This window comes from Varroa jacobsoni, unplaced genomic scaffold (assembly GCF_002532875.2).
Source record: "Varroa jacobsoni isolate VJ856 unplaced genomic scaffold, vjacob_1.0 contig00584, whole genome shotgun sequence".
In the NCBI taxonomy this organism is placed as follows: domain Eukaryota; kingdom Metazoa; phylum Arthropoda; class Arachnida; order Mesostigmata; family Varroidae; genus Varroa; species Varroa jacobsoni.
Genome location: NW_019214494.1, coordinates 69,863 through 82,176, shown reverse-complemented (window position 1 = coordinate 82,176; position 12,314 = coordinate 69,863). Strand labels below are relative to the sequence as shown.

Below are 12,314 nucleotides of genomic sequence, written 5' to 3'. Positions count from 1 at the left end.
CACTATTGATGTCGATGAAAATTTACAGTATTAAGCAGCAAGCTTTGATAGACTTCTACAAACAGGCGAACAGCTCGATCTAAACCTGTCTGTTTGAGTGTGATGATGCCATGTCAATGAGTCCGTCATTTTCTGCAAGAATATAAAACAAACTCTAGCACACAATCAAAAATTTTTTTTTCTTCCAATTGTTATTCCTATTTATACATCGAACTGTTTCGCGTATCCGCCGAACCAAAGATAGGGAATTTCTCGAAGAAGCTCTGAATACATTTTCGAAAGGGGCTGCATACAAGTGCCACTTTAATAAAGACTAAATTAAGATTACACCTATTTTTGACCGCTTAAAAATATTGAAAAATTTACGTTTGTTTAAAAGTTGTCAAATATTATTACTAAGACGGGAACTGAAACTAAAAATATGTTTTTGCAAACGATGCATGAGCGGTCTTATTCCACGAAGACCATTGCGTGCCGTGCATAGGTATAGTTTTGTACTAGACCTTTTCAAGATGCGGATACATATGTGTTTACCTTTACTTCATATACGATACATTTCAGTAGATCGTAAGTCATTCCTTCAAACAAGAAGGAGGGAAGACTAAGTTTGGGGTTGTTTCCATGAGGCGGGCATCTCGAAGCTGGATAAACGAGGCTGGTTCATTCACTGATCATTTCATCGGTCCGTCACTCAGTTTTTACATCAGCATCGAGCAAAATTCGTACGCATAACCAGTGAGTGAGGCGGTGTTTCTAAGAGTTGACTGTGTTAATACCGATAAGTGACCTGCGCGAAGCCGTCGATCTTAAAATGTTTTTCGCTCCAAAGAAATCCTATACGATTAATTAAATTCTAATCCTCCTAAATAACGATTTGTTATGTTTTTTACAAAATGTCTGACCTGAAGAAGAAAGATTGTGTCCTCTTGCTAGTAACAATTAGTAATACTAGTAGTATAAAGAACAGCATTAATATTAATATGGAAATTGCTACATTGTATCATGAGGATGATAAAAATGGCGGGGATAGTACGAATGCCACTCTATTTGGTTTTCTTCTCTCTCTAAAAAGTTGTTCGAAAAAATGACCAAGGCTCCTTTAGAGTAGGGGAAGGTCGAACAAAAGTATTACAAATCAACAGTTACCTATTCAACGCAAACTTTAACTTATTTTAGTAGGATATGTAGGTTTTTTTTTTCTATATATGTATCTTTTATTCCAGAGTAAAAAAGTGGAACATTAAAACTTACAGAAGCTTTGAACAGTTATTGGAATCAAGTGAAACAATTAGCAGCTTGTGTTATGATGATGAATAGATATGCTTTTTACGAATACTGTTAGCGTGCCAAAAAATAATTTAACCCTGTGATTTCGAGGTTTTTGCAGTTTTGAAAACGAAACAAAAACGAATTAATCAGGTAGTTACACTTAAGCTATGAATAAAAAAGATTTATTTTTTCGTTAACCAAAGATATAGTTAATATCTTTATATATAACATAGTTAATATGTTCAATAGCATCCAAATAATGGCAAAATATAATTTAAGTACATTTCATATTTTTCTAAAATTAATATTCTCAAAACAAATAGAAGAAGTCATGGCAAAAAACATCACATTGCGCCGGTATAGTGCATTGGATCATATTTAAGGACGCTTCATGACCGCTCGATTTACGATCCTATTCCCTGCTCTTCTCTGCTCCTCGCTCGTGCATACTTTATAGAACGATTGATTGTTCGAGTGAAACAAATAACCTTCGTGAACTACGGCCCACAACTTAGTACGAAATCTAGTCAGGGTTTGGACGATTTTTAAGAGTTGAAGGAGCGTCGGATGATGTCCCTGCCTAAAAACGAGCAGTTGTATTGCCTACATTGTTTAACTAAGTGAATGTCATTTGTTTTTTGATACTTAGTTTTTTTTAAGATACACACACGCGTCCAGATGATCCCTCATGCACTCAAAAAAAGATCATACAAATTATATGTATATTATATATACAAATTATAATACAACTTATTAAGATATAAATTCCGATCACAACATATATGTGCACGTCTTAAATAGATTAACGTTTCTATTTTCTATAATATAATAGTAAAGGACGCAGAGACTACTCATAGTTCGGTATGAGATTTCCCCGTCAGGCGATAGAGAATTCGTTGTTACCAGCCGTTCTTAAGAGCTTTTGAGCAAGAGAAACTGCAACCATCAAAAATTCTTCAATCATAGAGACCTTTATGATAATTGCTTCTACGATAATGTTGTGTTTTATGTACACGTTTTCTGCAACGTAATCTTCTACGACCGAATTTTATCTTCGCAGGCTAACCTCGAAGCATGAAAATATCCGGTTACGCTATGGGTTAACAAATGGCCTGTGGCGGCATCCAATTCTCGTCGGATGGATGTTCAATTATAATGAGCAGGACAAATCGAATAAAGGTTTATTTGTCACCTGACAAAATGTTATGAGGGGTTCGGAGACCAATGGAAAAGGGCAAAGGTTCCTCGTGTGCTATTTTGTAACGAGAAGCACAGTAGTGCCATCGAAAATAACCGACTTCTATCAAGTAAATCAAAGCGGACGGTTAGAAATATGTGAAGTATTTCAATCTCGGGCTCTATCCTTTATATTAGCACATTTGATTTTTCAAGTTTAAACTAAAATTGTTTAACAGTTTCTCATTATGATCAGAGACTTATGAGTATCTGCATAAGGATTTGGCTTCACCACCTCAACATTAGCGAGGCTAGAAAAATCCCTAAATAAGCCTCAGTTGTACATGGTAACAATGTTTTTTGACTTTAGAGGCTATTTTAGCGAATTGAGAAGCTATATAGTTTCTCCATTAAATTGCCTCATAATATTATAATAATAAATGTTCAAAACAGCAATCGTTAATCACCTGAGACCTTGGTACTAAAGACAATGGGGTAGTATATGTTTTTGATGATTGTGGCCTTTCCAGCGGATGAGAATTATTTTAATGGAGATTCTTTCCACCAACAAAAACTCAGGAAACAGTGAAAAAAAAGTTTGATAAACTACAATCATTGTTTTTTTTTTCTGTAGGTTTCAAAATAGGACGATCACAGCGGTCAAGCAGTGTTTCTCCTATAGGCTAATCGAATAATCCCCTATCCTTGTGCTATATTAGGCACGTGCACCAAAAAAACAAATAGACTGAATTCAGGGCTTCAGGGTATGGTAGATTCGAAAGAGGTCTCGATATTTCCGCGAACATGTTTCTTCTTCGTCGGTATCAACTGTATGTGACGATTGAAGATCGTTATTTTAAGCTTTTGTTTTGATCTTACCAGATAAGCTAGTTAAAGGTGGATTAGTTTTTGAAATTCTGTTAAGGTGCTCAAACTAGGATGTCTTACCATTTTGGGGTTCTATTGGTGTTCAAGTAATACCAACCGAAAAGCAAAATTCTAACTTAAAACATTGATAAATTAGTTCTCGGATCATGAAGGAAAATTTTAAAGCATTCCATAAAGTTAAATATACAAATATAACTTCATTGCTTGACTTCATACTACCTATTATTGTCGCCCCACTGAGTTACTGTGTTAGAAAACCGCGTTGAAGGAAACAGCAGGTTTTTACCATTAGGCAGCGGGCCTTTTCAGCAGACGGTGCAACACCTCTCTTGTAGCCATACACTTTCGAAAAAGATTTCTGGCATTAGACTTTAATTTGTAGGCTTAAATGAATATCGCCTATTGATGGTCTCTCACCTTAAGGATTGACCATAACCTTGGATACATTTTGCATATTAATATACAGCAAATGAATATATCTATTGGGAAAACTAAGTTCATTTCAAACTTAAGGTCGATTCTATCTGTCTCTGTCGTGTTTGTAAATCACCGAAGGCCAACATGCATTCGAGCGACAGGCACAATGGTGCGTGTTGTTTGCGACAAAAAAAGTCACAATTCAGAGCAAGGTTTGTATCGAAATAGAGAGTCCACTGCGGTGACACTCCGCAAATGTCATGTAGACCACATTTCTCGTTGGCGGATAAAGCTAATTGACCAAGAAGAAACTCATTCGCCTGTAAAGAAAATTAGGCTGGGAAGAGAATGAACAGAACAAATGAATGAGTAGCATAGGTGCCAATTTAACGATGTCGACAGGACGTCACGGTCAGCGACCAGGATGCAAGCTTTCGTTTCAACAACACGAGGCGACTTGCGGCACTTCGTGGAAAACAATCTGCTTGAAACGACGTTCTTAGGATCCTGTTGCGCGGCAATGTCATCAGGTCTCGGTCCTATGATCTGATTCCCGTGGGGTTTAATGTACAGGACGCTGTATACAGAGCAACGTTAAAAACAATGCAAAACAATGTACCCAGCAAGATGCTTCGTGGAGTTAATAATGAACTACGCAGCATTACGCGAAACGGAATTAATTGCGCAAGCGGTCTCTAGGAGGACATTTGGCTGACACTGCTTTTGCATGTATAGTATAAATTAGGTGTGGATTGACCTACGTGACAATAAAAGTACTATTTTATATCGCGGGGATATTAGAATAAACTAGACACTTCTGTCCAACTCTACATAATACCTAGAGAAACGGCAAGGTGTTATAAAAGTGGGTATGTTTGAGAATAGCCAACGTAGATCTTGCTAATAACAAAAACTTACCCGTGGGCTTAGCTCCGCAGTTACCAGTTGGAAACGTGTATACTTTAAACTATAATTGATCTTGTTATACTTTTACATTCGCTTCATTGGTTACTCGCTTTTTCCTATTAACGTATTGCCTCTGTGATCACAGCTGGACCTAAGCCTAAGCTTGAGTTTAAACTCAATGGGCAATACGGCGCTGAAACAAGACATCCTCATAGTTTCTTATATATATGAGCAACTGCCCCGACTTGGGGCTATTGCGTTATAGATACAACGGCGGCTGCCTATTACTGTAAAAAAGTTTGTCCAAGAAAGCTGTAGTTCTGATGATGATGAGAATGCTGTCAACAATTAAGGACTATTGTCTCCTTCCGGCTGTCCTTCCGACTTTTTAATCTCAGTGAATCTGGACCAGTTGAATTGATTTAAATCTAAGTTTTTGAAGGGCTTTATTGCACTGCATGAGGAAGCTAGCATGCCTTCTTCCTGACACACACCTGTTCACCAAAGAACCAAAAATGACGTCTAGGGCTATCTCTAACGACTTTAACGCTTGTGTGCTTGTATGTGCCTATTTCTACACTGTCTCCCAGTTTATATATATTGTTCTATTCTATGTTTCTCAATCGCACCACTAAAATCATCTTAACAAAAGTCCTAAATTAGTCGCTTAGTAATTATTCTGTTACCCAATTGGAGCAATTGTTTCACCACATTTGAGGTAAACCATTATTTATAGGATTCCTTTGATAGTGTATCGTACTCGATGAGGAGCAGACAAGAAAGTTCTGAGTTGAGTGAAGGGCGTTAATTCTCAAAAAGCTCGTTGTTTCACAGTATTCGTGTACACAGTTTGTACATAAATACCGTTTATTCTGTTAGCCACACAACAGACACAAGACTGAAACCTTATCGTTATTAAGTAGTTGCAGTTTGTGTGAAATTTATAAAGCTCATGTTAGTTACCATTATATGTATTATACCTAAACATGTAATGTTTGAACACTAAAGATTTGACTACTTCATTTTGATTTGTTTTTAGTTTGCTCCATCCTGAAGAACGGAACTTTCGCCATGGTCGCCACGACAACGGCTTCATCTTACGAGACGCTGGTGTCCTATTCAAATACATTTCAAATTCCTATTGTTAGTCCGTCATTTCCGTATCACACCAGGCTCCGGCCGGCAAGGTACGGTATTTCAATGCGGCCTGACTATCTAAAAGCGATTCTTGACCTCATACAGCATTATCGATGGAAACAAATCGTCTACATCTACGATTCTGACGCCGGTAAGAATGCTCTTAGTTAACTGGCACAAGTCTCTAACTGAAAGTGGCCGTTTCAGTTCAAACTGCGATAAAATCCTTAAAGCTTAAAAAGTTAAAAAGTAATATATAAATTAAATATTTTATATATTATTAACTTTCGCGAACGCATTATTGAAATTTCCCGATCGACGCATAAGTAGTACACAATTGTTACTGTAACTCATTAAAAAACGCCTAAAAAATCGATAAAAAGACAAGAAGAGTCCTCGTTAAATTGTTTCTCACGTGCGTACGCCTTCTGCAAACAGATAGACCAATCTGGCTTCAACACTGAGACTATCCTTAAGATTTACTTGCCTATACTTTTGGCGCACGAGATGCTGTCTCCGCGTAATATTGGACATGTTACAAGCTACACATATTTATCTTATATTAGAAATCGTTTTTAATGTGAAGCCAAACAGAAATTCAATTTCCCTTATTTTCTCGATGATGCCGTTGTTCTTTGGGCTAGTGACAATGCTAATTTTACATGAGAACGTATAAGTACGCAGTTCACGGTCATCACTTAAACCTTTTTGAGGAATCAGATCTTTATAGGAACCTTAAAGAATATGATTTTTTGTCAAGCATTTAGAGACAAACTTCTCTTTTCGATATTAACGTGCTCAAATGAGGTCGAAGCAGATTTGCTACATGTTAGTGAAACACGTGTCGCTAACTGATCTGTCAGTGATCAACTGAAGTGCTGCAATGACCTGGAGCGTACTTCTGACGAGTATCTTATGTAGGATTGTGATTCTGAGCATTAACAAGCAATGTCGTAACTAGTACTGCTTGCTAAAACCAGTGTGCCGATGCACTAATTATAAAGAGTATGTATTAAACAAGATTGCTCGAAAACGTGACGATGTGCACTATTCAAATATCCTGTCTAAATGATATGATGCCTCATTATTTATGGCCACCTAATGAGTTTTATAAGATCCACCGCCTTTCCCTAAGTTACTGAGCAATGCATGTGGGCCCACAAGTAAACATTTGGTACCTATTTACCTTTACTGTGGCAACGCTATGGCTGGACCATCTTTGCATCCTTTCTGCGCTCCCTGCTCCTCGAGGCCTGCCCCATACTGTCCGACCATATCATCCTTATTACCTGCTTGCGCGCTTTCTTCCGCATAGAAAACAAACTTCCCCTCTTCTTTAGTGTCTGCCAGGGTGAAGGCACAAGCGGCACCCAACCGGTTATGTAAGGGGCACAAGTCTCAAAATCGCCGCTGGCTGCGGGTTGGCAGGAAGCAAGGTAATGGAAGAAGGGGTAGATGTATCGACAGTGTATCATTACACGCGCGCTCACACACAGAAAGATATATAAGCACGACGCAGAGGACACAACGAGCTGCCTGAGCACGCGGTCTGCCACTGAATCCGCCATCCGTGTGTTCTGCCGGCTCGTTGTTTTATTTTACATGGTTAAAGTCTTTCCCTGGTTCACTCAGGTATATTGGAATATACTATACTGGCAAAATACAACAAGTTTGTTGTTTCTGCCGCAGCATCCGACCATGTGGCAGCTCTGTCGACGACGTCGGTTTGACATTTTAGGACCACAAAGAAATCATAAACTGTGCATGCCGTACTCTGCAAAAGGGAATGCTTTGATGCCTTCCTGATAATCGCGGATACTAAACTGAGCTTTCCACAATCAAGTATTTTATCTAGTGCACACTACGCGTCGCAAGCAATATTCCAAATGGAATTCTAGATTTGTAATTGGGGTAGGAAAGTATTGCAAATTGTGCCAAAAGGTTTAATATGAATCCTCGTTAGAATACGCTCATAGTAGCCATGTAGCTATTAAGAACGGATTGAGATTTCGATCAAAAACCTAGAACCGCTAACATACATTATGTAGCTGTCCATTAATGGGCACCTGCGATGTTTGCAGAGGCAGTGTAACACATTCGTGCATCGTAAAAACAAAGACTTGCTCAATTAATCCGATGCCGAAAGTAAGCGAGGATACAGACATAGTACCTAATTTGAAATAGTTAGGTTTTTTATGTATTCGACTTCAGTGCATCTCTTCTGCCGCTATGTGAAGCTGCACATCGTGAAGACATTATCCCTATCTATTGGAAGTTTTACTCGGACTTAGGTATAGCGATACTATTGTTTTACTATACAAAAAAATGTCTTTTATTGGCACATTTTACATCCTTCTTAACACCTCTAACTAAATAAAATCGAGCTTCTTCTTCCAGGTTATGTCTTCATTGAACTTGGGCGGATTCGCCAAGTGCATATTCGTACCTCAAATACCTAGCCCTTTATCCGAATGATCAGAACCCATTAGTGAATATATGGCATCGTTTAAACAAATATAGAAGATAGCTATTGTTATTAAGATCCTCTATTAACATGTTTCAGTATGGCCCTATGGCTATGGGCACAAATTTAATTCACACGAAGGATTTATGCTATCTTGTATTCATTTTGTACCGAGATTATTTTTATAGCCAAGGATTTCGTACAAGGGTCTTTCTATATCCGCAAATTCCAAAAAAATATCAATAATATAACGATACGAGGTGGACCCTGACATATTTTTACTGCTCTAGAGTGCCTATTTTGTGGGTACAAAGTTAAAGAATATTGCCAATTAACTTAAAAGTTTCCCCATTAACCACCCGTAATTTATTCGATGCCGAGTTATGCTAACGACTGATAATCGTCCTACCGTTAGTCATCCTTTAGCGATAGAGATAATTGTTTTTTGTCGTCTGAGTTTATTTCTAGCGTTTATCTAGCTTTGCTGCTAGGCAGATAACGTTTCAAGAAGTACCAATACGCATGGATTGTTAACTTAACCAAAGATGAATGACAAGTTCAACTATCTGCAGTGTATACAGCCCATATCACAGAGAGATAATGTTCTTATATAGAGCGATATTTGTGTCGTATCGAGTACTAAATAATAACTGAACTATAAACAGGCTACAGATTAGTAATTAAAAAGTATTGCTTTTTGCTGCTGCTGCTGATTTTATAACTAGAGACCCGGTGTTTATTGGTTGTCAAACCCAGTAACATGTGTTGCGTTCAATATCAGACGTATTGCTTCGGTCAGTAATAATTTATATCGAACCCAAGGTAAGCGCGTACTGTGTTGTATCCTGAAACCTTGTTTCCTTCCTACATTAATTGAAGGCCATTTTCATCAGTCGTAGAGTTGTAATTCTCCAACACAAGTTATTCCTTAACGAAGATGGGGGCCAATTTCCTACGCGCTCTTATGATTTTTGTAGGATCGCTTTATTGCATACGAGCCGGTTTTTTTTTTTTAAATATTGGGCCAATCGTGTTATTACAAAATGCCGCCTCATTAATGAATAAATTTTATCGATCATAGTAACAATTTTCTTAATCCACGATTCGACAGTGCTATCCATCTCTTTTATTATGTACTGCGCGTTCGAGTCTACTACTTAACGGCACCCTTCTCTACATAAGGCAGCTACGAATATATAATGAATGGGTAGATATTTTTGATTTTGCTTGCGTTGGCCTAAAATCAAATAGCTAGACCTGCCTCTTGGTAGCAGGCTATACTGGTGATTTATTATGTTTGGATGAAAACTATTTCGGATTACTTTTGACAACACTTGATCTTTTGCGTATTTATTAGTGAATACCTTGTTTCTATTTTGTGTTATTTTTTTTTTTATTATTCTCAGCAAATTAAACTGATTCACTTGCCTAGTTCAAGTTGTGTGTGATTAAAATGATTGCACTGACACAGGTGCTTGTGCTATGTGCTTTCAATTTAACGCCAATCACGATAAACTGTGGCTTTTGTGAACCACAGAGACGTCGCACGACGCTGCCCCTTAAATAACTTGACCCACTAAATAATTTGCAATAAAGAGCTCACTGAGATTTACTTTTTTACAACTTGAAATTGCTTGCATGTGCCGTAGACACTATTTTTTGTCCCTATTTTAGGCGTTCTTTTCATTGGTTGAGGCATTTGTAAAAGGATAAAACTTAATTTCTGCTTTTTGTTTTTCAAATGTTCCATGCGTTTCATATGGGAAGTCAAAGTCGTTACTAAGTATTATTATGCCGTTTCACAGAGAAACTCTAAATCAGGCTAGCAAGAACCGTTCTAAGAGCTCTTTCCAAAGGGGTAGGTTCTTTCGAAGTTGATTTCTGAGGTTTGTTTACACAAAGAGAATCGCCGGAGAATTGGCTAAAGAGCAGGGTTTGCTTAATACTAACTTATCGAATTTTAACTGTTTTTCAGAACTGTTAGATAAAATGATGATATAATAGCTCCTACTTTTAGTAGAAACAGAACGATGATATTAACCGATCTTTCAAACGTATTCGATACATTTTTGTTAAGTTAGAATAAACAACATAAGTTTCCGCAGAACCTTATCTTATTTTACGTTGTATCTGCAGCTGAACGTAAACTTAAAAAAAATACTTAACGTAAGTGGGCAATAATCTCCACTGGAAATAGTTACGTAGTATGTAACCTTTATTAAAGGGTTTCGAAGAATTTGCGGTCTTCTTGAGAAGTTGTTTCGAAGCGATGGTCAAGATCATGCTAGAAGTAACTAAATGCTGCAAAAACGTCTTACGCCTAAGTTGCTTCTAGGACATTATGACCACAATTCTAAATCAGGGCTGCCTTGTCGTTGATAAACTGATCTATATTTTAAGGGGGACGTTTTCTGAGAAAATGCTTTCACTTTTAATCATAAATAGTTCTATTAAACATATCTACTGTGATGTACGTATATAAAAATAAGTCATGCATTCTGGAGGCTCCTGTACTTTGGTTATGAACAACGACGCGACACTAAATCGTATGCCTTTCAAAATTTGATCAAGCAAGTGCTATGCACATGCGTACCACACCCCCCCCCCCCCATGTCTGTCTCCGTCTTGTGGCCAAACCAAAACGCTTATTGATAATTTTAAGGAGAATTACATAGAGGAGGAGTATGAATTCAGACCTTGCATCTTTCTCGCAAGCACACGGAGTTCATAAAAGGTTATGAGCGAACCTTTTGAGGACCTGTTTCTAAACAGGATGATATAAATTGCTTTAGACCTGTTAAGATTTGAATATGAGGTTTATATTAAGGGCATTTTGTCCCACCGAATATGACTTCAGCAGAACGTGAATGTTCTTTTAGGGCTTTTTTCAAACCGAAAGTAGTGGCGCAGAACTACTGTAGTAATAAACATGTCATAAAAATTAAAATATCAAAACCTCTATGTTATATATATACAGACCTCTATGTTTTGAGTAAGATACCTGCTACCGCCGCTAAGCACTTCACCCTGTATAGACCTAGACGTGAATTTATTCATTTATTTATATTATAATGAGTGATCCATAACAGGTTTGTCACGCGTATCCGGTCAGATGTTCCGATCCCACTACTGATATTTGCTAGCGTCCAATGTGTGCAACATAATATTGCGTTGCGTAAACCCCTTTGAGGCTTCCAGGATGGCGTTTCATCGTCTCTAAGGTCAACTAGATGGTCGCGCAGCTATCGGTCTTCAAAACCTTCCGTGGATGGCAACAAGCCGACACGACAACGTCTTTTATCGTCCTCACGTTACTGTGGGAGTACTTGTAGTGACAGGCAGTGATTGGTTTGTCGGATTAATAGATTTGCTGCCGTCGGGGTAGAAAAATGTACTTTTGTTAATACATATCACAGCCGAGTGCGTACGCACGCGCTTTAGTCCGAATCTCGTTGTCCGAAACTAGCATTCTATTAAGTGGTGGACAGTCTTTTGTGCGTTTGGCATTTGGATGATGCCCTGATGACATTTAGAAAACATCAAAATCGCGGAAGTCTGAATCGTAATTTATTTGGACAGGAATGCCTTGCTTGAGCAAAAGCCGTCTATTTTCCAACTTTTCATAGCAAACTGACTACTAATATTCATCGATGTTTTGCCAACTGACGTCGGACACTGGGTAGCCGGCATCGGTGTCCCACCTGGTGGCTGACCAGCGCTGATTGGATCTGTACTGCCATCGTCGAACCCATACAGTGTCAAGCTAACGTAATATGCTCGAAAAGCCCGAGCAGCGAGTGTCAGGCTCGTTTGGTATATAAACTCGTATTATCCGGACTAACTTAGCATAAGGGGTTACTCTCGTTGCAGTAAGAAGCTTAACAGAAGGTGCTGATCTTGCTGAAATCAAATCAAGCCTGGAACACTCCCTGCACATGCCTACGCGTTCACCTTATAACCTGGTCCTATGGTCATCTCATTTCCCTCGCAAGCCGCTTGTATTTTCAGCCCATCATTCGGGTTTCGTCTCGTCGAACTGTGTCAGAAGCCACTCCAA

The 12,314-nt window shown here is 38.3% G+C and overlaps 1 protein-coding gene across 1 annotated transcript in view; it reads left to right on the top strand.

Moving 5' to 3' along the window:
* The window catches only part of LOC111271410 (glutamate receptor 2), a 113,626-nt gene that overhangs the window by 53,791 nt on the left and 47,521 nt on the right, over positions 1 to 12,314 (top strand). Inside the window, exon 3 of the mRNA XM_022852160.2 lies at positions 5,696 to 5,944. Within this exon, the coding sequence (XP_022707895.1) occupies positions 5,696 to 5,944 (249 nt within the window). The remainder of the gene's footprint in view (positions 1 to 5,695; positions 5,945 to 12,314) is intronic.